Raw genomic sequence first — 27487 nt, forward strand, 5'->3', positions numbered from 1 at the left:
TAAAAGAGAAGTCCACTTCCAGAAGGAAAATTTACAGATAATTTACCCCCTTGTCATACAAGATGTTCATGTCTTTCTTTCTTAAGTCAGTAAGAAATTGTTTCTTGAGGAAAACTTCTCAGGTACCAATGGTGCCCCCAAGTTTGAACTTCCAAAATGCAGTTTTTAAATGCAGCTTCAAAGGGCTATAAACCATCCCAGCCGAGGAAGAAGGGTCTTATTTAGCGAAACGATCGGTCATTTTTGAAACAAATTGACAATTTATATACTTTTTAACTTCAAATGCTCGTCTTGTTTCGCCTCTGCTATGCGCATGCGTTAGTAAATGAAGGCGACACAGACAGAAGACTGTTCTAATGTTACATGATCTTACCCAAGTATTACAGTATGTGAATAATTTCGTAACAACATGAGCCACTTAAAATGAATAAAGTTATAAACATAACATATTCAAAACGGTAAATAAGTGCTGCTTCATATACGAAATTTCTATCTGTAAAGACTTGGATTAAGCGGCTTGATTCAGATGGGTTGTATCTTAAAATTTTCAGTGTCTTTATGAACTTTGTGAGGTGTGAAAATGTTTGAGAGAAATCGATGAGAGAATTTTAAAAATATCTTAATTTCTGTTTTGAAGATGATTTAAAGTCTTAATGCTTTAAAGTGACACCAGGGTGAATAAACAATTAAATTTCATTTTTGGTATCCCTTTAACCAGAGGCCAAATAGCAATTTAGTCCTAGTCAACACAATAAACAATTAAAAATCACATACACATTCACAAAGGAAAAATAATGCTAAATTTGAAAAAGAAAAAGAGATTATTTCAAGGGTCAAAATTAACCTTCAGCCTCAAAAAGCCTCCTGTTTTAAGAAGCAATTCTCCACAATTAACTATAAAATTATTCAAGTCTGGCTCCATTCTCTTATGGAAATTTTTCACAATCCATTAATTTTTCCTCAATGAATATTCAGTTACGTTTCCCTCAGAAACCTGCATTACTGAACTAAAATGGGTTGTGAATGCTGTTTCACATTGATAAGAAATGATAAAAAGAAAGAAAAAGCACATATTCATGAGAAACACCTTTATTTTCCATTCTGTCATCACTGGTTATTTTCCAGCGAACAGTCACACATGTCCTAACAGGACAAAGTTCATGAAAATTCCAGCATTCAGCAGCACTGCAGCATTTTGATTTAAAAAATAAACGTCAAACAAACAAATGTAAAACTGGCATTTAAACTTATTGAAACGAGCCCAGAACATCTGCTTTGTCCTGTGATGGTGTCTGAGATTTGGACTAAATGTTTCATGTCTTCTTGATCCACAGCTGTCAGTCAGTCAGTCAGTGTCCCCTTGGCCACTTAGAGCTCTGCAGAAACCGCAAGGGTGGGTAGATGGGAAGGTGCGTCACCAGGTTAAGCTGCCAGGGGTTTAAACTGTATGGAACGTAATATGAGGAGGATGGGGGAAGTGTCATGTTTTGAGAGCACAAGACATCAACAACCACAATAGAAGTTAACATTACAGCCTTTAATAAACATCAAGCAAACTTATCCAAAAGTCAAACACTGAAATAACGGATACCTAGAGCTAAATCGTTTTAGGTAATGCGCCGCTGAGAAGGCGAGGGGGGCGGCACCCAAGCCTCGGGCAGCGTAATAGTGAGTGAGTGTGATCTGTCAGTGTGTCTATCTGAAGAGCCTGTGGCGCTTTATGGGAGAGCCAATCTCGTCCACGCTACCTTCGCTGTCGCTGCTGGATTCTGAGTCGCTGCTGCCCGAGTAAGCGCCGAGCCCTGGCAGGATGCCCACGCATACGGCGGCCGAGGGCAGGTGGAGGACGCCCGAGCGAGTCACGCCCGCACCGGGGGACTTGGGCTCCGCCGCCTCCTGATCTGAGAACACAAAACAATACACGCACATAGAGCGCACGCAGTCTCTGATGCATTTCACATTTAACGCGGCAGGTTAATATGCAAAGGCAAACAAGATCTTTCTTTCTTCACTCATAAAGAAATTATGTTTTTTGAGGAAAACATTTGAGGATTTCTTTCCATGTAATAAACTTGTATGGTGCCCCTCGGCTGGGATTGTTTAGAGCCCTTTGAAGCTGCATTTAAACTGCATTTTGGAAGTTCAAATGTGGGGGCACCATAGAAGTCCATACATAGAGATAAATCCTGATATGTTTTCCTCAAAAAACATAATTTCTTTACGACTGAAGAAAGAAAGAGATAAACATCTTGGATGACAAGGGGGTGAGTACATTACCTGTAAATTTTTGTTTTGGAAGTGAACTTCTCCTTTAAGTACAGGAATATTCCAGGTTAAATACAAGAGTTTCTCGAAAAGTGCACATTTATAACGAATGTCTATGGGGAAACCATTGTACACTACTGTTTGGGGTCAGTAAAATGTTTTAGCATTTATGAAAGCATTCTGTTATGCTCAATAAGACAGTATTTATTTAATAAAAATACAGTAATATTGTGAAATATTACTACAATTTAAAATAACTGTTTTCTATTTTAATATATTTTAAATTCCTGTGATGCAAGCTACATTTTCAGCAGACATTACTACAGTTTTCAGGGTCACATGATCCTTCAGAAATTATTCTAATATGCTGATTTTGTGCTCAAGAAAACACTTCTCATTATCAATGTTAAAAGCAGTTGTGCTGCTTAATATTTTTGTGGAAACTTTTTTTTTTGAAAAACAACAACAAAAGATTTTGTAACTGTAATGCGTTGTTGCAGAACAAAAGCATTCATTCTTTAAAAAAGTTTTAATTTTCAAGTTTCTTATGCTCATCAAGTCTGTATCAATTTAATCAAAAATACAAAAAAATGTAATTTTGTGAAAAATTATTGCAATTTAAAATAACATAAATAAATAAAGTTTTCTACTTTATTATATTTTAAAATATAATTTATTCCTGTGTTGCAAAGCTGAATTTTCAGCATCATTACTCCCGTTTTCAGTGTTACATAATCCTTAAGAAATCATTCTAATATGCTGATTTATTATCAATGTTGAAAGCAGTTTAAGCAGTTGCTTAATATTTTTTTGGGGCCTTTGATACTTTTTTTCAGTTTTCTTTGATAAATAAAAAGTTAAAAAGAACAGTGTTTATTCAAAATAGAAATTTTGTGTTACAGTACACAATGCTATTTAAAAGTTTGGGGTCAGTACATTTTTTTCTTTTTTTTTTCTTTTATTCAGCAAGGATGTGTTAAATGGATAAAAAGTGATTGTAAAGACTTACATTGTTAGAACAGATTTCTATTTTGAATAAATGCTGTTTTAAACTTTTTATACATCGAATAATCAAAGAAAAAAGTATCACAGATTCCAAAAAAATATTAAGCAGCACAACAGTTTCAACACTGAAAATAAATCAGCATATTACAACAATCTCTGAAGGATCATGACGATCAACAAACTGGAATAATTTGCTTGAAGAAAATTCAGCTCTGCATCACAGAAATAAGTTCTATTTTAAAAATATTAAAATAGGAAACCAATATTAGGAAATTATAACATTCCACAATATCACTGTCTTTCCTGTATTTCTGATCAAATAAATCAAACAGCCTTGATGAGCATAAGAGACTTCATTAAAAATTTGTACTTTCTTTTTCTTTTAGTCATAAATTTCTGCCATAAAAGTCAGCGTTCTGTCTTAACTTTCATTGTTAGACTCCTTAAACATTTTAAAAATGTTTCACACTGAGATTTTTATGAATACTTCCCTACGTTTTTATATCAAATATAATCTGATACATTTTAAAAGCAATTAAAACAGTATACCACATAATTACAGATCTAATAATGATCTGAAACTCACTTTACATAATTATATTATGTAAAGCCAGCATTATACTACATTGCTCACCTGTCTGACTGCCATTGCCGGCTACAGACTCCTCTGCTTTCTGCTTTTTACTCCCCTCTGAGGACTGAGACGAGCTGTACAAAGTAAAATGAATCACAAATAATTATACAAAAAGATTATGCATCCTCATGTTTAAATAGATAAAACCTAATCATTTCAATAAACACAACGAGGTGAGTTTGTCCTGTTTGTACCTGCGTCTTTTGACTGCCCCAGCCAGCAGGTGGGCCTGAGACAGGTGACTGGTCCTGTGCTCTGAGGGTTTGGGTACTGCCTTTTTCTCTGTGTCTTTCTTTTGGCTATCAGTGGCTGCAAGCTTCTGCAGAGCACTGTGAAGTTCATCGGTTAAGGAAAAAAAAAAATCACTGACATACAATTAAACCGTGTAAAAACTTCACAGAAACACTTGACAACCTACTTCTTGGCACTGCTGTTGTGGTAAGCCACTTGACAAATGCAGTTTTTCCTTTTATACTTAATCTTTAAATATAACTTCTGGAAGGACCTTAACTTTAACAGCTTGCAAACAAAGCAAAAGCCACAGACAGATGAGGAAGCTCAAATAAAGAGGGCAGCCGCTTTTAAAAGTCAAAGTCACCACAGGAGTCGCCACAAAAAATCAAACCTACTTCCTTTCACTCACAGATGGCCTAAAAAGGCGACATACTTACAGGTAGACAATTTAGTGCCTCCACCAGAGGCAAATTCAGTGGAATTAGGGCACATTACTGTATTATGCTGCAGATCATGGCTCTCAGCAGTGCTTTTAGATGCAGTTATCAAACCCTGAGAAAGGTTTCAGTTGCCACGACAACGCATCCTCCAACCTTCTATCTACAGTCATACCTGATTGGCAGAAGAGAAAGGCCACTGCTGATTATGTCAGCTGTTCCATCATGAAAAATCAATTTTTTGATATGAATAAAAGCAGGGCTTTGATAGTTTGATAGTTCAATGCAACAAAATGGCGCTAATGTCGTACAACCTGCTGACTTACTAGTTCACTGTATATACTGTAACGTTACACACATACACACACACATATAAATGTATACATACAAACGAAACAATGACACGTCGATTAAATCATCGAAGGGTTCATACGACTGATTCAAACCATCTTTGGAACTGTTCTTTCAAAGAAAGAGCTCAAAGGAGTCGTTTGTTCGGGAATCGTTTCATGAAGTGCTGTATGTTTTCTTGAACCCTGCGAGAACAGCTCGTCAGAACGACGTGCCTTGCCGTTATTTTGGGGTACACCGCTTCATATTCAAAACAGATTGCAAACTCACAATAATAAAACCTCGGGTAAAGTATGTTTTCTTTTCTGTGGCGGTTGAGATTCAACAGCGCGCTGCCGCTTTCCACTGTTGAAGGCGGGAAATGAGAAACACTAAAGCTATACACAGAACGCGTTCTGAAGGTGAGTGATTGGTAGGAAGAACGATTTTTAGAACGTTCGTTACTAGATAATAACGTTAAACGTCAAACAGAATCCACTCGAACTTAAAGTCCCGGACGACATAACTGCAGCACAGACGTCAGAGATAAAGAACTTTGTGTAGACTCTATTATAGTTAAAGTTAAGTTACCGTTCCTGGTGTGAACGGGCTTTACGCTGTTTTTTTCTACTTTTGTAGCGCATGTGTGCAAAAAAAGAAAATTCTGTCATTAATTACTCACCCTTGTGTCGTTCCAAACACGTAAGACCTTCTTTCATCTTCGCAACACGAATTAATATATTTTTGATGAAATCCGAGACCCTGCATAGATAGCAATGTAATTACCACATCATTAAAATAGTCCTTGTGACATCAGTGGTTCAACCTTAATTTTATTAAGCTATGAGAATAATTTTTGTGTGCATAGAAAACAAAAATAACAACTTTATTCAACAATTTCTTCTCTTCCGTGTCAGTCTTCGACACATGTTCAGACAGTACCAGAACGTCAGCTCACGCGTGGTGGTATTCTCATGAACGCACGTCGAAGACTGAAACAAAAGAAACAAAATTGGTGAATGAAGTTGGTATTTTGGGTTGAACCACTGACGTCACATGGACCCCGCCCACACGGAGACGCGTTTAGCTGTATACGTAAAAATTTTGTATCTTATAGGCATTTCGTCCAGAAGGATCCGGCATTTTGGGAGCCTGAAACCGCTATTTTATTTAAACTGAAAACAACACCCTTGCGTTTTCGTGTGTACAGGCAATCTGTATATTTTGTGAAACGATTATGTCATCACCCCACGTCTCAACCCTAGTCAGACACCGCTACGTCACATAACAGCAACAACAACATGAACAAACAATGAATTACTGTATTTTCATTAACTAACATTAACAGATTAATAGTGTAAAAATGAGGCTTTGTGTGGACGGGCCCTATTTTAACAATATCCTTACTACCTTTCTGGGCCTTGAGCTTGAAGTAGTTACGTTGGTGTCTATGCAGCATCAGAAAGCTCTTGTATTTAATCAAAAATATCTTAATTTGTGTTCCGAAGATGAACGAACGTCGACATTGGGGTGAGTAATTAATGACAGAATTTTCATTTTTGGGTAAACTGTTCCTTTAAGATGCCTTGTCAGGATACAGAAGTTCAAGTTCAACCTTGCTTTCTCCTCTATTCAGCAGTGTTTGACAAACAGAATAATTATAAATACATTCGGTATTATTTCTGAACAGTATTTCTATTTCTATCAGGTAAAACCTCTTTACATGAAAGGTCTTGCTTGACAGGGTATCATTAGAGGCCAAAAATGTCCAGCTGCAAGACAAAGCAAACTGCTTTAAACTGCTGTAAACCTCTAAGCCAAGCATGCATGAATTTCTGTCGAAGCAGCAGTGCTGGATCGTCAATGCGTCGAGTTCCTCTAGGGGCTGTCTTGTTTGAGAACATGTACACTAACAAGGTACAAGAACTCTACTTTACTTTTCACCAGCCATCACTGCGCTTGACAGCTGAAGCTTCCACCACCAGCTTAACGAAGGTGAAAGTGGAGACAGGCTCAGGCGGAAAGCAAAACTCCCTGTCAATTTTTTTTAAGAACCGTGACAGTAATATTGTGTGCGCTTTAAGGTGCAAAAGGATATCCTGTATTCTTTTATCTCCTGAGCTTCCTCGTCCCGTCTGTGTTTCTCTATTAGAGACTGCTGCCGTGAGACCTCGTCAAGAAAGCTGGTCTCATCTTCATCCAGGCCTTTAACCATGTTCTCTGTGGAGGAACATAACGGCTGAATTATAACGAGTACTTTTGGAGGACATTCAACATAAGCATCATGAAAATGATATTTTTTTCTCAATCAGAACATGACCACCATGCTTGCAGATCATGTGGCCCTTGGAATCAACGGCAATAGGAGCAGCAATGGTCGCTAGGGAGACCGAGAGTGGGTTTGTCACCAGGGATACGGAGACGAAGCCGAGATGCTAAGATCATGCCAGTCTCCCATCAGCACCCGCAAGAACAGACCTGCTCTTGATCTCCACCACTCCCATCTGTTCACACTCATAGACACCCACCGACATGCTCGAACACACACGCACATTTTTGCGCAAACGGTGACAGATAAACCCCAAAATGAGGTCACATGTTGACGGGAGAGGCAAGCCCCCTGAGACCGTGCGACGTGTGTCATCTGTTTTTGATAAAAATAAAGGAGGAACGCAACATGAGGGCTTACTGAATTTGAACTGCTCCTCATATTCTTCCTGTTTCTTGTCTTTCTGCTCTTGTAGCCTCTCGAACAGAGATCGGGGGTCGTACTCCTCCTCGGGGGCCTCTGTGACGGAATGAGAATAAACACAGTCAAAACTTGGCAAATGCATCCGGGGAGAACTAATGTCTGTCATTAAGCCCGCTGTTAATTTGTCTGATTGGAGCAGACAAAATGAACGTCTCACCCTCCGGGTCATCTGGCTTGCGGACCTTCTCCCATTCCTCCTGCCTTTTTTTTCTCTTCTCGTCCAATTCAGACTCTGACACAAACTTTCGGCTGAGGTCCACACCATCTGCCATGGCAGAACCTACACAACACATGCATATTTTTTGGTAATCACCACATGTATATACAAAAATATATTTAATCCATCAAAACTTACCTAATGCTGTTTATTTAATCAGGATAAACACTTTACGTAGATCATCTGCAGTAGATTCTGTTAAGAGATGAAGAATAAAAATGTGATAATTAAACCATTTCATCCATCATTTAAGCAGGACTAATTACATTAGAAGATTAACACTGACTCACAAAGAACTTTAAGATTAAATAGTGAATTATTCTTTTTTAACAAGCATCCAGCTATTCATTTTAAATGTGAAGCACAATATACTTCAAGCTTTAAGTCAAAGATATATGATTGATCCAGCAGGTGAGCAAAGATGGGCAGATTTAGCAAGAAAAGGTAAACACTGCCCTCTAGTGCTGGATTTGAGCAGTGAAAGCAATAGATCCCCAAAACAAACTCACTTATTTTCTTGCCTAAAATGCAAACTAATTGAAAGCAAACAAATATTTAAAAGTGTTTATCCAATCTAATGTATATACTCCCAATAAACTGAGGTAGAAACACTCAGAGATGGCAAAACAATATATTAATAAAAGAAAAATCAACCTGTCTCAAATAATTTATCAACACTTTCACACTCAGTGTGGAATGTAGATGATAAAAAACATATATCATTACGTAGCATTGTGATAAACATCAAAACAAAAAGGACACAAACAGAAAACAGCACATATAATGGATGAGAAAGATTAGAGACTCGGTACCGTTACTTTATTCTCAATATATGCAAGAAACACTGCAATATTAGTCTGCAACAGACAGCAAGGCAGCTTCAGTGTCCTATATTGATCTGAAGTACAGCGTGCAAGGCTTTGATCCCACTCACTGGATCATAAAGCAGTTGTAATTATACAGCGATTGGTTTAAAACACACTATGTAACCTTAAAGTCGGTTTGTTTTGCATGTCAGACAAATGATGATCGAAGTGACAAAGAAACGAGGAATAAGTAGTTATTTTAAGAAGGAAATGCGCTCAGATATTTACCTAGTCCGGTTTTGTGTCCCTGTAAAAGGATCCCCTCAGCAACAAGCTACTAAAGTCACGTAGTTCCTACGCACGAACTATTGACTCATGGGAAATGTAGTTTTTACGTTTCCCCAAAAGTACTATTTCTTCAGTGAGGGGACAATAATAATCAAATGCACGTTTAAAACTGTTAATTTTAATGTAATTTCAATGTTCTGTTAGTAAGGTAAGTCGATTTGTTTTTTATTCTTGTCGTCTTTCAACTGAAGTAGCTAATATAGTATTAAAAGCAATGGGATTTGTGCTTGCTGATTTTTTTGGAGCATTTCTTTGTATAGAAGCCACTTGTATGAATAAGTTATTAAAGTTGCAACATATTCAAAATGCCTCAAGTTTGATTTTTATCAGTAACACAAATACGGGCTAAGTCACATTAAGTCACACACTCACACACAGAAAACCGAAAGCAAAATGACTTTTTGTCAAAGATACATTTTACACAGTGGATTTGTCATTTAAAAATGTGTAGTTTGGTCACACAACACCCGCACTTGAGATTTTGGTTTGTTTTACTGGTTGCTGGGAAGGGTTGGGTTCAGCATCATGTGCTAGAGAGAAATATGCGACGACACACAACGAACCGTTCTTTTGAATCACATTTTTTTAATGAACCGACTGAACCGGTTCACAAACACGGATTGAATGATCGATCATAAATAGGACGGAGTCGGTCGGAACCGATCGAATCTTTCAGGCATGAGTGAGCCGAGAGAACCGAGAAGGGATAAGCTGGTTTGCTGTTTAAGAAACATGTATTATTATTATCAATATTTAAAACAGTTGAGTACATTTTTTTCAGGATTATTTGATGAACAAGAAGATCCAAATATCAGCATTTATTTAAAAATTTGAGAAAAAAAATAATATAAATTAATACTTTTTTTTTTTTTTTAGCAAGGATGCTTTAAATTGATCAAAAGTGATGATAAAGACATTTATAATGATACAAAATATTTCTATTTCAGATAAATGCTGTTCTTCTGAACTTTCTATTCATCAATGAAACCTGAAAAAAGTTCCACTGATGCTGTTTTCAACATAATAATAATAATAAATGTTTTTGAGCAGCAAATCAGAATATTAGAATGATTTCTGAAGGATGAATAATGCTAAAAAATTCAGCTTTGAAATCACAAGAATAAATTACATTTTCAAATAGAAAACTGTTATTTTAAATAGTATAAATATTTCAAAATGTTACTGTATTTGCTGTACTTTGGATCAAATAAATGCAGGCTTAGTGAGCAAAATTTAAAAAACATTAAAAATCTTACTGTTCAAAAACTTATGCGTGGTAGTCTATGGCATTAATACATACCATTTTGTCAAAATATGAAGAAAAATAATTTTCAGCTAAGTGATGCGAATGAACTTCAGTATTGTTTATTGTTTACACTTTATTTTAATGAGCGGAACCATGTTTACAACAAACTGAACTTGAACGGAAATTCGTGTAAAACTTCATTATTAATCAAACATAATGTGAAAACGTGCTAACGTGCACAAAACTAGCTGTATTTGAACGTTTTATTAGATTTCAGTATAATATGCCACGCTGTATGATACAGACCGCGTGATGACGCAACTACGTTCTGACGTAAAGGAACAGCTGAATCATTAGTTGAACCGGATCTTCGAAACGACTTGTTCAAAAGAACCGTTTCGCGGAAATGAGTCGAACTTCCCATCAATAACAGCACACAGAGCTTTCATTGATATCCAGCTATCTTACCCTGATTCTAGTTAGTCCTTTTGCTTTCACTTCTCAGCCAGCCTTTTACTTTCACTGTCAAACACCGGCTGGATCTGCTTTTGTGTGTGGATGGGCAAAATGTTGATTACTGAAGTGCTTGTGTGTGAGAGTACGAATCATCGCTGAGAAGTAAAGCACACACACACTTCCCGTGTAGTCTTTGTGCTCGGCCTACGGATCAGTGCTGTTACATTTACCGAAAATCCTTCGCTTTGACGGGTGAGTGAATACTTGTCTCTGTTACATCCACATTATCTAACGATAAACGACGTGTTAGTCTATGTGGCGAGTTAAAGAAAGGCTTTAAACTGGCGTTTTGTTCATCTGTTTGGAGGTGTGGCTAGTTATGTGCTTGCTAACGTTAATTTCTTACATTATAAAAGAAGCTGTGTTTTTAGCTCTAGTGAGCTGGCTATCAAAACAACATTACCGGAATTATATTCACATCAACAGCGTTTTTTGGCCATACGTCTGTTAGGCGTTTTAAGAATAATAAAAAAATTGATAGGGAGATATTAGTCAATTGACAGCCTGAGTCACCGTTTACTTTCATAATATGAGCATTCACAAATTGAAAGTACATGGTAGCTAACGCTTTCGGTCTCTAAACATCTTACATCATCTTTTTGTGTTATAAAGTTGTAAATCTTACTGACTGACTTTTCATTTACAGATGAGCTAGCCCTTTAAATGCTGCCTACGTAGGCAGCTCACTATGGTTTAAGACGCAGCCATAGAGACTCAAGTTTATTGACGCTAATTTACTGAAATGACAGCACGTTGTTGTTTATAAGCTTTCAGTGAGTTTGTAAATGTCAGTAATTGTTTTAAACGTACACTGGCCAATGTTCATTCATGTGTGAGTGGGTAGTTCTGTTTTAAATGGTGTTTTTATAAAGTTGTTTGGTTTGCTAGCTATTAGTTAGCCACTGCTAACACTGACAGCTGCTGTAATCGCATATCCTAGCAAACATATTTGTATTGTTTGTGTGTACCTAATACGAACTTACTGTTGTTTTTATGTAGTTATTGTACCTAATTATTAACTGAATTTATATTTAGGTTATTATTAAATTAGTCAGGTTACGTTTTAACCTGCATTGGCTACTTTATTGTTCTGGAGACAAGTCCTAGATATAATCGTAACTGATAATATCAGCAATATACTTTTAAATCAGTAATATTAAGAAATACAGTTAATAAATGTCATATGTTGTATTAGAGCATGTAATATACAAGTCCATTAATGGAGCATTTTATTTATTGTTTGCAATTGTCATGTTTTCTGTCCACACTGATAATAATTTGATGCCTAATGTTTTTCAGGAGTGACAACCTCCCGGGCTGTAGGATGTGTGTTGACTGCACTGTCAGCTTTGCTCGTCTGCATGTGGCTGCGGATGGTCTGCAGTAGCACAATGACCAACACATCTACCCGACCCGTACCGAGACACCTTCTAAAGTCCTTCCAATGATATGATAGTAGCCACCTGGATTGCATTCTGTGCCAGCAGGAGCCTCGTGCGGGTTCTACGACTCACCGTAGAACAGCTGCAGTCAGTGCAGTTTTGGCCCAGCCTCTCGTCCGGCAGAGCCATGGGGAACAGCTGCGTGTGCAGAGAGGACAGTGACGTGGAGGAGGGATCAGCCCCTCGCAGGCAGCTCAGGCGAGTGGATAACTCTGCGTCTGATCCCCCAGAGGCCAGAGGGAGCCGGCCCAGGGACCCGGTTCGACCGCCCCCGGCGAGGTCGAGGACCGCACGAGCCACGTCGGAAAAAACAAAACGTGGACGGTTTGGTACTGGACACGCTGGCCGTCATCAGGACTCTTGTTGACAAGTGAGTGAGCATTTAATGACGAGAGGTTCTGCAGAGATTTGTCATTAAATCTGTGTAGGAATGAATCATGCACGGCATATCAATTTCAGTTCCCCGTTTACTCGTGCGTCAGCGATAACATCTCTCCATCTATGGCTAAAAGCATTGGCTTACTGTTGAACATCCATTTGCATTATGTTTTTTTTTCCCCCCACCAGTATTATTGTCCACCACAGCAATGCCACAATGTCTGCAAGAGCTTTTACTTTTAAAATAAATGCGCAGAGCTTATGGAGAAACCTGGCAGAGCTCTGTAATGAGCATGCCATTATTTATTTATTCATTCGTTCGCACAGCACCACATTTAATCTTAATGTATTGCCCAAGACAGCAGCTTGAGATACCAGAGAGCTTCATGTTTCTTTTAACATTTTGGCTGGAAATCAGAGTCGCCAGTCACTTTTCCTCTTGTCACATGTTCTTACACCTTCCCACACAGCCGGCCTACTGCTATCTAATGATGGATGTTCACTTTAGACGAAAAGTTGTTCTATGTGTACGTGAGATTTGGTGGCTCTGAACTTGCTGTCTTATTTGCGAAGCCTGCAGCATTGGCTGGATATTTTAATAGATTATAGTCATTCCTGAAAAGAATGACTTGGATTAAAAAAAAAATGGTTTTACAGGAAAAGGAAATATTCTGTTCTCCTTTTGATTCCGAAGAAAAATATCTAAGGGCACAAGGGGGAGTGTCAGTTTTCCTTTTGTTTTCTTTTCTTTTACAGCTGGAATGTATTTTGGTTGCTCAACCACATCCTTTGACAGCCGTTTTTTATTCTCACACCTGAAATGCTAGTTTTGATGATATAGCTAGGTAAAAATCTAATTTTTTATGACTTTTGTGACTCAATATTTATTTTTTATATACTTAATATGTCAACCAGAGGAAATATACACTACCAGTCAAAAGATTTTTAATGTTTTTTTTGTTTTTTTGTTTACCTTCTTCTGTTTACCAAGCCTGCATTTATTTAATTCAAAGTTTAGCAAAAACAGTAAAAATTTTAAATATTTTTACTATTTAAAATAACTGCTTTCTATTTGAATATATTTTAAAATGTAATTTATTTCTGTGATCAAAGCCACATTTTCAGCATCATCAGTGGCATGTGATTCTTCGGAAATCATTCTGATATGCTAATTTGCTGTTCAAGGATTTTTTTTAAATTAATATTACTATTATTATCAATATTAAAAACAGTTGGGTACTTTTTTTCAGGATTCTTTGTTGAATAGAAAGATCCAAAGATCAGCATTTATCTGAAATAAAAAGCTTTTGTAACATTATACAAAAGGGGAATACATTATAGAAATGAATACTTTTATTCAGCAAGGATGCTTTAAATTGATCAAAATTGATGATAAAGACATTCATAATGTTACAAAAGATTTCTATTTCAGATAAATGCTGTTCTTCTGAACTTTCTATTCATCAAAGAAACCTGAAAATTATACTCTGCTGTTTTAAAATAATAATAATAATAATAATAAATAATAATAATAATGTTTTGTGAGCAGCAAATCAGGATATTAGAATGATTTTTGAAGGATCATGTGACTGGAGTAATGATGCTTTGAAATCACAGGAATAAATTACATTTGTAAAAATATATTTAAATAGAAAACAGTTGTTTTAAATAGTAAAGATATATTTTAAAATGTTACTGTTTTTGCTGTACTGTGGTTTGAATAAATGCAGGCTTGGTAAGCAGAAGAGATGTCTTAAAAAACATTAAAAATCAAAAACTTTTGACTGGTAGTGTATACAGATTTTATTGAAAGTTTCAATCTCATAGAATCACAAAGTAAATCATCTTTAATTTACTATTAACACCCAGTTTCTTTTAGTAAAGTTTGAAGGCAAGCAGTATTGTCATGATTACCGTATAGAGCAAATATTTTAGCCAGTCAAAAAGCTTGAGAACCTTGTATTAGCAGGGTCTCTTCTGTACAGAGCAGAAAATCACTGTTTCTAACTAGAACATATCCCTGTGTGACCATTACACAACAACCGCACAGCAGTCAGACACCCATGGCTGAGGGCATTAGACCTCCCTCCCTCTCTCTCTCAAACTCTCTCTTTCTCTTTTTCGACCACCCTCATAGCTATCTTTTCCTTGTCCTCATCTGCTGTTTGAAAACATCACCCCATTACCCACCAAGTACTGATTTATGACTGGCAAATAAACCACACCGGTGTCACACTGCAGAATAGAGGCAAATTTATTTTCCCTGCTTAAATGTCTCTGGTGGTGTTTTGATCGGGCCCGGCTCCCTCTAGGAGCACCTCAAGGGATTTTGCTATCGCTGCTTAGATTTACTACTGCAGACCCAGCCTGCAAAATGGATGCATACACCCTAAAGCCAAAACAGCCCCAGAAGCAGCAGCAGCGGCGGCGGCAGTCTGCCCTCCAATAGCAATCCGTCATGTGTCACACAATCACCCATTATACCATTAGGCTTTCATAACTAATGTCTAGAGGAGCCAAGGACTAAATAAGATGCTTACACCCTGGGTATGAGGCACAAAGGAAAACATTTTCTCTATTAGGTTGCTCCACTTTTTTGCCATTAACTTCTGTGTTTGTTGTTTATATGTTTCAGTGACCAAGAGCCGCCGTACTCCATGATCACACTGCATGAGATGGCAGAGACGGGTGAGTGAAAGACACTTTGAATGCTGCAGCCTGCAGCATTTCCATAAGCACTAGTGTGCCATATGCCAATGCTTTTGTCATCCATGTGTTCCATGTACATGCAGATGCATATATATTTGCCTAGGTCACAATTTGTATGACTTCTATGCAATGATCAAAATCACAAAAGTTGTGATTTTTATTTTATAAGTTTATGCATTGCATGTTTCGGAGTAAAATGCACCAATGTGTTCTTTTACGTGCAAGCTGCTGCTTGCTTTGCAGTAAATTCTGCACTACATAAACTTATCTATGCATCTGCTCTGAGTTTGGCTCACTCATGACATGAATTTGAGAACGCAATATGTGGCAATCATCTTTCCAAACTTGTTATGAGAAGCACTTATGAACCGGCTGTTGTCAACAAAAGAGAAGCTAAAGTGCTCCCTGCGGTTTTCTGCTAAAATAAAAGCTTGATGGTTTGAAAACGAAGAACTTAGACAGCCATGAAGACATCCATTAATAGTAGTACTGTAATTTTACAGTTGTACTTTAAAATGAAATTTTCTTTTTATTCTTAAATAATATTTTTTTTATTTTTAAGTGAAATATTTCTACACAAATTTTTAATTCATTATTTTATAGTCATTTCTGGCAAAACTGTGCATCCCTACAAGACCAGCAAAGTTTTTTCGTTTCTTTTCATTTTAGAATTGCATTTTAAATTGCAGTCACAATTTTTATTATTAAAATGGCAATTCAATTTTTTTTTTCTTCAAATCATACTGCTTTACCACCTCCTGAGGTGATTGGAATGCTGTTCATCTCAAATGCACTTTTATGCTTGGTCTTTTCATGATCAGGTAGCTATCCAGTGTATGAAGTCTAAAAACCCCCTAAAATGCCTGAAGAGAATTATGTTAGCATTCCCATTCTTCTCAATACTTGAAATCTTAAAATGCTTTAAACTGACTTGGATGGTGCAATTTTTGCTTCATTTAAACTCTGATTTGTTTTAAATGGATCACCTGAGTTGTAAATATGATGCAAATGATCTGGAACCACAGGAGAATGACAGCACTGATGGCATGATCTTTTCTCTTCAGTTTTATTACTTTCTATTTGCTCCAAATGTGCGCATGAGCTGTGACGTTAAATGGTGTCTACTTCATCTAGTCAAATTTAAAGCACAGAACATTCATTGTTGAGTTTTATTTAGTCGGAATGAGTAGCTACTTGTGTGTGGAGAAACAGTGTAGTTATTAGCCAAAGTGAACCATCCAAACCTTGACTTTCTGGTTCCAAGCTTGTTTTTTTCCATCAGGGGAACAAGTGCAGCTTGTTGTGACCCCCTGGCTACTGATTAAGTTATTAGGATGTTAATCTAACAGCGGAAGCTGTGGAAGCTCTGTGGGTATTAGTGACGGCTGCGTTTGAAGTTTGGCTCGTGCCCCACACTGCCATTGTCATGCCGTCACTCCGTTCTGTTGCAGTGACTGAAGTGAGTAGGTTGCGGCTCAGCTGCAGCTTTAAAGTCCCTCAGAGCCTCCAGAAGAGTATGATAGTGTGTGAAAGCTACACTGCTTTTGCTAATTTACAAGGACAGTGTGCTGCTGTTTGCTTACATGCCCTTTTTGCATACAAATGTATTTTTTTAATTACTCATGGATGTTACCTGCAGCGAATCCAAGTGTGCCGTTGTAATGTTGAGGGGTTGTTTGGGTCTGTATATGGACCAGGTCAAAATTTAGCAAGGTCATGTGCGGGTCGCCAGCCTGCCTCTCTTCTTGTGCCATTGCCAAAGCCTCTGTGACTGTTGATTTTATTTATACGTGCATCTGTTGCACCGAGCTGAGCCTGCATGTTGTGGTTTGAGACTCTGTGGCGTCAGGTGGCTGCTAAGAGCTTCATGCAGGAGTAAACAGGTGGAAATGCAACTCTGGGCTTCAAGATTGAGATCAAAACCCCCTGAAGATCATACATGTAGTGGATGATCTTTGCATCAATTTATGTGCGTTTTTGAGTATGATTTATGTAAAATAATTTGCTCATCATTATCATCATTTACAGTTGAAGTCAAAAGTTTGCATACACCTTGCAGAGTCTGCTAAATGTTAATTGTTTCCTCAAAATAAGAGGGATCATACAAAATGTATGTTATTTTTTTATTTAGTACTGACCTGAATAAGATTTTTCGCATAAAAGATGTTTACTTATAGTGCTCGAGAAAATAATAGTTGAATTTATAAAAATTACCCAGTTCAAAAGTTTACATACACTTGGTTTTTAATACTGTGTTGTTACATGAATGATCCACAGCTGTGTTTTTTTTTTTGTTTTTGTTTAGTGATTTCCTTGTTTGTCCTGAACAGTTAAACTGCCTGCTGTTCTTCAGAAAAGTCCTTCATGTCCCACATATTCTTTTGGTTTTTCAGCATTTTTGTGTATTTGAACCCTTTCCAGCAATGACTGTATGATTTTGAGTTTCATCTTTTCACACTTTTTTTCACAGGACAACTTTGGGACTCATATACAACTATTACAGAAGGTTCAAGCACTCACTGATGCGCCAGAAAGAGAAACAATGCATTAAGAGCTGGGGGTGTAAACTTTTAAACAGAATGAAGATGTTTACATTTTTCTTATTTTGCATAAATATCATATTTTTTTTCATTTAGTACTGCCGTTCAAAATCTACAGAAGATGCTTGCATATTTCCCAGAAGACAAAATAAGTTATATTGACCCTGATATTTAAATTCCAAAAGTTTTACCCCCCCGGCTCTTAATGCATCATTTTTCCTTCTGGAGCATCAGTGAGTGATTGAACCTTCTGTAATAGTTGCGTACTGAGTCCCTCAGTTGTCCTTGGTGTGAAAAGATGGATCTCAAAACCATACCGTCATTATTGGAAAGGGTTCAAATATGCTGAGAAACCAAAGAATTTGTGGGACCTAAGGGATTTTTCTGAAGAGCAGTGGGCAGTTGAATTTTTCAGGACAAACTAGGGACTCATGAACAACTATCACTAAACAAACAAACACAAAAAAACAGCTGTGGATCAACTATTCTTTTCTCTTGTGGACTATATGTAAATGTCTCTTATGTGAAATATTTTATTCAGGTCATTACTAAATAAAAAATAACATGCATTTTGTATGATCCCTCTTATTTTGGTAAAATAATGACCATTTTGCAGATTCTGCAAGGTGTGTGTAAACTTTTGACTTCAACTGTGTAATATTGACTTTATATAGACCTATATTATTTAACTAATGTTGTTTGAATGCTTTGTCATAATTGTGGCTCTGTTATACACATGTCCCATAGACTGAACTTCTGTTTGTTCTCCTCCCCCCCATCCTCTTTTGTCTGTCCCTCTTTTTCTCACGCTGTAGATGATGGCTGGTTGGAAGTGGTGCAGTCTTTAATTAGGGTAATTCCACTAGATGACCCACTAGGACCGGCCGTAATAACCCTCTTACTGGATGAATGCCCTTTGCCCACCAAAGTAAGTTCACACATACATTACCACACAACATTGACTACCAAATTATTTTTCCACCTGTTTTTTCGCCAGTGGACAGTAATCCACCTCTTTGTTTTTGCACGTTACACATTGAAAATGAGACCACAACATTTTCCTGTTTTTTTTAATATATGCTGCTTCTGATTGATATCGCTCTCTTTCTTTAATTTGAAAGAACTGAAACAGTTCTTTTTTCCATTTTATGTTGATACCAAGATAAAAATCTGTTTATCATTTTTGTTAATAGTTTATAATTGCAGACAGATTCATGCTTAATTGAGCATTAAGATGCAAGATTAAGGTTTTATGATGTCATGCAACCGTTTTTGTACTGATGAAAGATTTATAGTTAATTTTTTATGCCCAAATATAGAAAAATGTATTCAATTATATGAAGCAGTTTGGTTTTAAGTATTTAATTCACTAGATCATCTGTGTAGTATCTATATTACAAATTCAATCATTGATGAAGAGTTTGTTTTGTCAGGATGCTCTGCAGAAGTTGTCAGACATGTTGAATCTGAGTGCTGCTGTGGCGCGTCAGGATGCCCTCATCCCAGCCAAACACCGCAACACCACAGCAGTCCTGGGCTGTCTGGCTGAGAAACTGGCTGGTAAGGGACTTGCGCGCACACACACACACACACACACACACACACACACACTGCATTTACTAAAGCAGTGCTGCAAGCCTTTTGCCCACTCTGACGTTGTGACAGGACTCACAGATGTGATTTATTAGTGATACACTTAATTTTAGGATTAATGTGTATATTGTGTTTTAGGTTTTGTTTTTTTCAATCTGAGATCTGTTGCATCTCATTTTACATCATATTTACACTAGCCTGTTTCTCTAAAGCTAAAAAGCTGAGTTTGCAGTCTGTGAAGACCTGTCATGCCTGAGCATGCTGCAGGCTCCCTCAGAGCCTTGTGATTTGACAGCTCTGCTGAGGCTGCAGCACACAAACACGCACACAAGCACACTGTCCAGCTCTCTCAGTTTGAAGATGCGTGCTTCTGTTTTTAAGGTCAAACACTTTGCCCAAAGGAATCATTTGGTTAATACCGGAGCACTTCATCTTTTCACTTTTCTGTCTACAGGTCCAGCGAGCATCGCACTCCTCAGCCCTGGAACTCTGGAGTACTTACTTGAGAGTTTGGTAAGAACGTGGAGTATTTTTATTAAACATACTGACAAACGGGTAGTTCTTAAAAGGGGTTACATCATGGAAAATAGAATTTTCCTTCCTCTTTTGAATGATGTAAATGTATTTATGGAAGCTAAGCTGAGAAATATCCCAATTTGGTGGTCATCTTTAAACTTTTTATACTACTGCTTTGTGTTTGCATGATCAATGCATGAAAGCTGTTGTTATAGCCTTTAAAGTGGTCTTTTTGTTCTTCTAGAGTTCTGAAGCCCATCCCACTGTCATGCTGTTTGCTCTCATCGCTTTGGAGAAGTTCTCTCAAACAAGTAAGTATAACTGTTCTCAGATTAAAATGTTCAATCAGAAAGGTACTTTAATGGGAGCATGTCTTTATCTCAGGTGAGAACAAGTTAACAGTGTCGGAATCGTGCATCAGTGACCGTCTGTCTGTTCTGGAGTGCTGGGCAGATCATCCAGACTACCTGAAGCGTCAAGTGGGCTTCTGTGCCCAGTGGAGCCTTGATAACCTCTGTAAGTATCTTTCATTGCTGTTATTAAGACTTTTTAAATGAAGAACGACCTTGGAAATAAATATATTTAGCAGAATGTGAAATCCTATTAATTCTAGTTCAGGTTTTCATTGATTTAACTTTCTGTGGTATACAGACAAAACATTTTTTTATTAATATTTAGCTTTTGTAGCTGTTTGTAATTTGTCGATTTAAGTCAAATATTAAGCTTGTATGTTGTGTGTCACTGATAATTTAATCTTTGGTCACCCTTGTGCCTGTAGTCATTAAAGAGGGGCGACAGTTTACCTATGAGAAGGTCAACTTAAGCAACATCAACGCCATGCTGAATAGTAATGATGTCAGCGAATATCTCAAGATCTCTCCTACTGGACTGGAGGTGAGAGACAAACCTTTATTGTAACTCTGAGTAAAATTCTTCAGAATGGATTTAGATAATGTAAGATGTGTTCAGCAGAAGTGAACTACACTCTTATTGGTTGATAGATGTTTATTTAAAACTTGCTCAAAATTCAAATGAAGAAATAAACAGAAACCATATAAATGTAAACACAAGGTATGAGGAATGTAGACATATGAAAGATTAATCAGATTCTGTGGCAAGGCTTACTGATAAGGAACAGTTTCACTTCCGGTTAGGTCACTCTATAAACAAAATGTCTTTTCATACTTCTGTGAATGGTTCACATATAACTAAGCTCTAAGTCTAAGAAATTCTAAGCATGCCTTAAACATTTTTACCTATTGTGGAAGAATAGCTGAAGAACTTATTATGATTAGTGTGTCCGTCAGTCTTACGAATTGATGTCTAACAAGATCTGTCATTTTCTCATTAGGCACGGTGTGACGCGTCATCATTTGAGAGTGTCCGCTGCACATTCTGTGTGGATTCGGGGGTTTGGTACTATGAAGTCACGGTCATCACCTCTGGAGTAATGCAAATTGGCTGGGCAACCAAGGACAGCAAGTTTCTTAACCATGTGCGTTTCTGGTTATGTTTAGATATTTCTGCCTTCTCTTATTTTTATTATATGTAACCCTGGACCACAAAACCAGTCATAAGTGTAAATTTCTCAAAATTGAGATTTATACACATTATGAATAAATAAGCTTTCCATTGATGTATGGTTTGTTAGGGCAATGTTTGGCCAGGATACAACTATTTGAAAATCTGGAACCTGATGGTGCAAAAAAATCAAAATATTGGGAAAATTGCCTTTAAATTTGTCCAAATGAAGTTCATAGCAATGCATATTACTAATCAAAAATTAAGTTATGATATATTTGCAGTATGAAATTTAAAAAAATATCTTCATGGAACATGATCTTTACTTAATATCCTAATGATTTTTGGCATAAAAGAAATTGATCAATTTGACCCATGCAATGTATTTTTGGCTATTGCGACAAATATACCCATGCAACATAAGACTGGTTTTGTGGTCCAGGGTCACATATGTTCTTATATTTGCATGTAGTGTACAGTGTTTAGATGAACACTCATGTTATTTTACAAGTGATATACAGAGTCCTGAGATTGTAATGACATGTAATTTGATATACATTATTGTTTGGGGTCATATGTATGGAAGTCCTGAAAAAAAAAAAGTCAGAAATGCGAGACATAAACTCGCAATTCTGAAAAATAAGTTCACAATTCTGAGAAAGTCAGAATTGAGAACAATTCACAACAACTCACAATTCTGACTTTTTTGCTTTCTTGTTCCGGTCTCCATAGAAATCCATGTTAAAACGGGGTAAAAATAAACTGAATTGAAACTTTTCAATATAACCAAGTATAAAAATGTGCACAGGATTAACGTTATATTATCGGCTCGGAAAATATGTTAATTTGACCAGAAACACCAGAGACCGGAAATATAAAGCACTGCTCCAGTCGGCCGAGACGTCCCTGTTCAGAAAAAGGTGGATAACACGAACTCAAAAAATCAGAATTGGACTTACGACTTTATCTCACTATTCTGAGACAAAAGTCAGAATTGTGTGGAAAAAGAAAAGAGAGAATTGAGAGATACAAACTCACATTTGTGAGAATTCTGCAGTTCTGAGAAAAAAGTTTGTATCACACTTCTGAGAAAAAAAAGTCAGAGTTGCTTGGAAAGAAAAAGTCAGAAATGTGAGATGCAAACGTGGCAAGAATTTTGCAGTTCTGAGAAAAAAGTCAGAATTGTGAATTTATATCCTGCAGTTCTGAGGAAAATAAGTCTGAATTGTAAATTTATATTCTTGTAGTTCTGACTTTATAACTCACAATTTCAAGTTTATATCTCAGAATTTTGACTAACTTGCAGTTGCAAGTTTATATCACAGTTCTAAGAAAAAAGTCAAAATTGCATGAAAAAGTCAGAATTGAGATACAAACTCACATTTGCGAGAATTCTATAGTTCTGAGAAAAAATCAGAATTGGGAATTTATACCTTGCAATTCGGAGAAAAAAAGAGTCTGATTTATGAAGTTATATCTCACAATATCTCGCAATTGCGAGTTTATATCACGCATTTTTCAAATCACAGTCAGATTTGTAAGTTTAAATCTCTCAATTCTGAGTAAAAAAGTCAGAATTGCATGAAGTCTGAGAATATTGCAGTTTTAAAATATTTGCAGTTTCTCACAATTCTAAGAAAAAAAAATCTGGATTGCAAATGTATATCTTGTAATTCTAACTTTATAACTCAGAAAAGTTGTGAGATATAAAGTTGCAGTAACTTTTTTTATTTTTTATTTATTTATTTTTTTCAATGGCGGAAACAGGCTTCCATACAAATGCCTGTCATAAACTATAAATTTATTTAAAGATATATTTAAAACAAATGTATTGTTCTGTCTCACATAAATGAAGAAAGCAACTTGAATTTCAGTAGTGAGAACCTGTTTGTTTGTGCAGGAGGGTTATGGGATTGGAGATGATGAGTACTCATGTGCGTACGATGGCTGCAGGCAGCTGATCTGGTACAACGCTCGCAGTAAACCTCACTCCCACCCCTGCTGGAAAGAAGGTTTGTGCAGAGCATCCTGTTCAGCACCCAAGTTCTTCAGTGATGTGATGATTTTTTACATATTATGTATTTCATCATTTTGGGATGAAAGTTGTCGAAGTTTTGTAATACGTATTCGCTGGGCTTTTTAGGTGATGCCATAGGCTTCCTGCTGGACCTCAGTAAGAAGCAGATGATTTTCTATCTAAATGGACACCAGCTGCCTCCCGAGAAGCAGGTGTTCTCCTCCGCCACGTAAGCAAAGCTCACTTCCTCCACCACAAAACGCATACAAAAACAAGCTGAGCTTTTTAAAACTTGCTTTACCTTGTCTTAGGTCTGGCTTCTTCGCCGCAGCCAGTTTTATGTCCTACCAACAGTGTGAGTTCAACTTCGGAGCCAAGCCCTTCCGCCATCCCCCCTCCATCAAATTCAACACATTTAATGAGTTTGCCTCACTCGCATCAGACGAGAAAATCATTCTGCCCAGGTTTGCACTGTTTATTAGATTTCTACACACAGGGCGAAGTATCAGTGACTGTTATGTGGATGTGAATAATGCATTAGTTATTACCTAAAGCAAGTGACTCATACCATTCAACCACATAAAATAGTTCTTTGTCTGTTATTTCAGACACAGGCGCCTGGCCTTGCTCAAACAGGTTAGCATCAGAGATAACTGCTGCACCCTCTGCTGTGACCAGATGGCAGACACTGAGCTGAGACCCTGCTCGCACAGGTACGAAGTTCAACATATAGAATCAGTGTTTACACTACTGGATTTATGGGTTAAGGGATGTGATGGCAGCTCAAGAAAGCAGGATTGTTGTTCTTGGCTGAATTGGAGTATATAAAAAACGAATGTTGCTATGAGAATTAAGAAATTTTAAACCTGTATGTTACATTGTGTATTAAGCTAACATGTGCAAAACAAGATAATGAAACTGTTAAGACTTTCATTGCAGTGTGTTATTAATTAATCTCATAGTAGCATAATATTTATTATTATATTGCTCACAGTGGCAAGCAGCCAATCATTGTTCATCAACTGTGACATAAGAACATTGTGGGAAATTATTTTTAATAATATACTATAAACCCTTACAAACCTACTGTGAGCTGCAAGATTGTTTATCAGTGGCATTTGCTTTAGTTGAAGCAATTGGCCTACTGTAGGGCTGGGCTTTTTTTTTTTTTTTTTTTTTTTTTTTTTTTTTTTTTTTAACGATTTTAGCGATTATTTCAAATGTAATGTTTTGCCACGATTTGATTTTTATTTTATTTATTTTTTTTAATAGAAATCAAGGAATCACGATTTTAAATTGAAGTATTTCTAAACGTTACAATTAGACACTGATAATATGCCAATGAAAACAGTAAAGAGAAAAGAACGATCCAACCGCATGTCGTGCACGGAATTAACCGCTCACGTGTGACGCACTCATATCTCTAGGCGCCATTTGCACAGAATGCGCTTTTGTGTTGACAAAGGTGCGATGAGGGCAGTGGAATAGGAAAAACATGCAAGAGGATAGGAGTGAACTTCTTTGAACTTGTGCGCCACGTTTTTATAATACCGTTTCATGCATGACATGCTGCAAGAGACACGAGTGCAACAGTCAAAACGTTTCCACGTGTCAGCGCGAGTGGGCCTCGTGGTTAGTGCGCCGACATATACAGCATATACTTTCCTGTCATCTCTCCACTGTCTTATCTTAACAATAAAGGAACAAAAAGATCAAAAATATAACTTAAAAAAAAAAAGTTTTTCATGTTTACATAGAAAAAACAATTGAAAAGTAGTGAAATCGAATAAAAAACTTGTAAAGAACTACTGTATGTCTGATATTTCATGTTTGCATTATGATGACAGGCTTAAAGCTGCCGTTCATTGTTTTTACAGAACATTTATAGTTGATAATAGTTTGCAGGTGTTATATCTTCAGTCATTTTGAATTTAAATTACCTTGACTTTTAAGATTTTTTTTTTTTTTTTTTTTTTTTTAAGCATTTTCCTATTATAGGACAGGTTTTTGCAAGATGTAGTTGTAGTTCATGTATCTTTTCTGCAAAGATATTTAAATATGCAACATTATTCAGATGAGGAATAAGTTTCTTATCTAGCAAAACGATTGATCATTTTCCAAGAAAAATACACTTTCATACTTTTTAATCACAAATGCTCATCTTGCACTAGCTCTGTGATGGGCGTCTACAACTTCATAGTCACATTGGAAAGGTCACACGTGGTTAGTTCTTCGTCTGTGTTCGAAAAAGTAGGGTAGGGTTAAAAACTCCATCTCATTTTCTCCTCTGACTTCAAAATCGCCCAACATCGTTGTTTTAAATTTTTTTGGTAAATAGTGTTTGACTTTGCACATTCGCTTTGAAAACGCTGTGTCGGTACCTCCACCTACGTGTGACTTTTCCAACATGATTATGTAATGCATGAAGTTTTTCTTAGAAAATGATTGATCATTTTGCTAGTTAAGACTCTTATTCCTCTGCTGGGATTGTGTAGAGCCCTTTGAAGCTGCTTTGAAACTGCAATTTGGACCTTCAACCTGTTGGTTCCCATTGAAGTCCACTATATGGAGAAAAATCCTGAAGTGAACTAATACTTTAATACGTCCCAAATATGAAAATGCATCAACACAGGGAAGAAAACTGTGCTCGACAAGTAATTTCACAGGGCGTTTAAACCTGTTAACTTCTAAAAAAAAACAAGTCCTCTGTTTCTCTGTTTTGTCTTCAGTGGGATTTGCATGGAGTGTGCCTTACAGCTGGAAACGTGCCCACTGTGTCGCCAAGACATCCAGACACGAGTCAGACTCATTTCCCATGTGTCCTGACATCAGCCCACCAACCCTAGATGTGGACTATCCCCTTCAAGCTTCCATCTTGTCCAGTCCCCTCTGTCTGAGAGATCAACCTGACCAATCAAATCATGATGCTGTCTCAGGATTGGACGCTGCAGCGTGGACCTTTGACGGATGGAGTAGACCCTCCTTAAAACTGGAGGAAGGAAGTGAGAGAAAGAGAAAGAGCTACACTGTTGCACTCCAAGGAGGCCCCAATCCGAGGGCTATTGAGGAAACCAGGAGGTTTAAAGGCTTCTGGGAATTTTTAATCGGCATTTCCAGGAACAGTTAAAATATGGAACAAATGCATCTATTACATACTGTTATGTCTTTGAGTCTCTCCCCTCAAGCTCTGGTCTGCTGTGTGTCTCTGTTCAGATGTGTTAAATATATATGTGACTTCTCTCTTTTTTTTTTTTATTCCAAGTTAAAGTCTCAGCAGGAAACAGCAGCAGTGTCTTAACCACTTTGTTTCCTCTTAATGTTCATGCCTGCCTCAGAAAGCCCATTATTCCGCTCCCTCAGACTTGATTGTACTTGAATCTGCTCTGGGTTGATTGCCCCACATTCTGAATATGATTGCAAAACGTCTTGATAAATCAAGACACTGTGATTTTTAAATAGTATTTTTTATTGATGTACGATGCAAAGTCCATTTAGAAATAAATGAAGCCAAATTACTTTAGCTAAAATGTCAGAACTGAGTGAGAATTGATTCTATCAGACTGAAAGGCATCCCGTAAATGAGGTTTGGGGAAATTTCATGTGTTTTCTGCCATGGTTAATGCACATATCAGTGTCCTAATGCTGCTGATGCTTAATGTGAACTTTCTGAAGCAGTTACAGAGACTGAAATCTCCAATGCTCCCAAAGATAAGAGAGTATGATTGAATTAAGAATCTTTCATTTTCTGAATTGTGATGTTTGTAATAAATGTCTGTTTTATGTGTTGCACAGGCTGTTATCTGACGTTATTTACTCCTTTCAACTGTAATTTTCATGAATTCCAAAATCCAAAAGCGCTCAGGAGCTAAACAGGAACTGCAGTGATCTGTTGACAGTTGTGTTTTTGACTAAACAATGCCTCAAAGTCCCTAGCATCCTCATGTAACAACTAGAGACTAACGTCTTCACATAATCTCAAGA

At 37.0% G+C, this 27487-nt stretch overlaps 2 protein-coding genes across 4 annotated transcripts; one reads left to right on the forward strand and one right to left on the reverse strand.

Moving 5' to 3' along the window:
* Positions 1-1073: 1073 nt before the first annotated feature.
* On the reverse strand, positions 1074-9046 carry psme3ip1 (proteasome activator subunit 3 interacting protein 1). Of its 3 annotated transcripts, XM_051135761.1 has the most exons (9): positions 8687-8707; positions 8013-8069; positions 7815-7937; positions 7595-7693; positions 7003-7125; positions 4099-4234; positions 3905-3978; positions 1749-1901; positions 1074-1443 (listed from the first exon to the last, which is right to left on the reverse strand). In XM_051135761.1, exons 3-9 carry the CDS (start codon positions 7927-7929, stop codon positions 1439-1441), a joined length of 705 nt encoding a protein of 234 aa, XP_050991718.1. In that variant the 5' UTR covers positions 7930-7937; positions 8013-8069; positions 8687-8707; the 3' UTR covers positions 1074-1438. The 3 variants fall into 3 exon arrangements, with proteins under 3 accessions (XP_050991718.1, XP_050991717.1, XP_050991716.1); XM_051135760.1 differs by lacking the exon at positions 8687-8707 and adding an exon at positions 8969-9046 and having other exon boundaries at positions 1074-1901; XM_051135759.1 differs by having other exon boundaries at positions 1074-1901; positions 8687-8834.
* Positions 9047-11490: 2444 nt separating this feature from the next.
* Positions 11491-27293, forward strand: rspry1 (ring finger and SPRY domain containing 1). Its single transcript, XM_051135756.1, is given in 16 exon segments — positions 11491-11622; positions 12090-12500; positions 12502-12602; positions 15246-15298; positions 18675-18787; positions 19293-19419; positions 19907-19965; positions 20213-20279; positions 20353-20484; positions 20747-20862; positions 21320-21463; positions 23390-23501; positions 23633-23735; positions 23818-23970; positions 24115-24219; positions 26236-27293. Coding segments are annotated over 15 exon segments (1743 nt in total). The 5' UTR covers positions 11491-11622; positions 12090-12239; the 3' UTR covers positions 26333-27293.
* Positions 27294-27487: the final 194 nt, after the last annotated feature.

This window comes from Labeo rohita, chromosome 18 (assembly GCF_022985175.1).
Source record: "Labeo rohita strain BAU-BD-2019 chromosome 18, IGBB_LRoh.1.0, whole genome shotgun sequence".
Taxonomy (NCBI): Eukaryota; Metazoa; Chordata; class Actinopteri; order Cypriniformes; family Cyprinidae; genus Labeo; species Labeo rohita.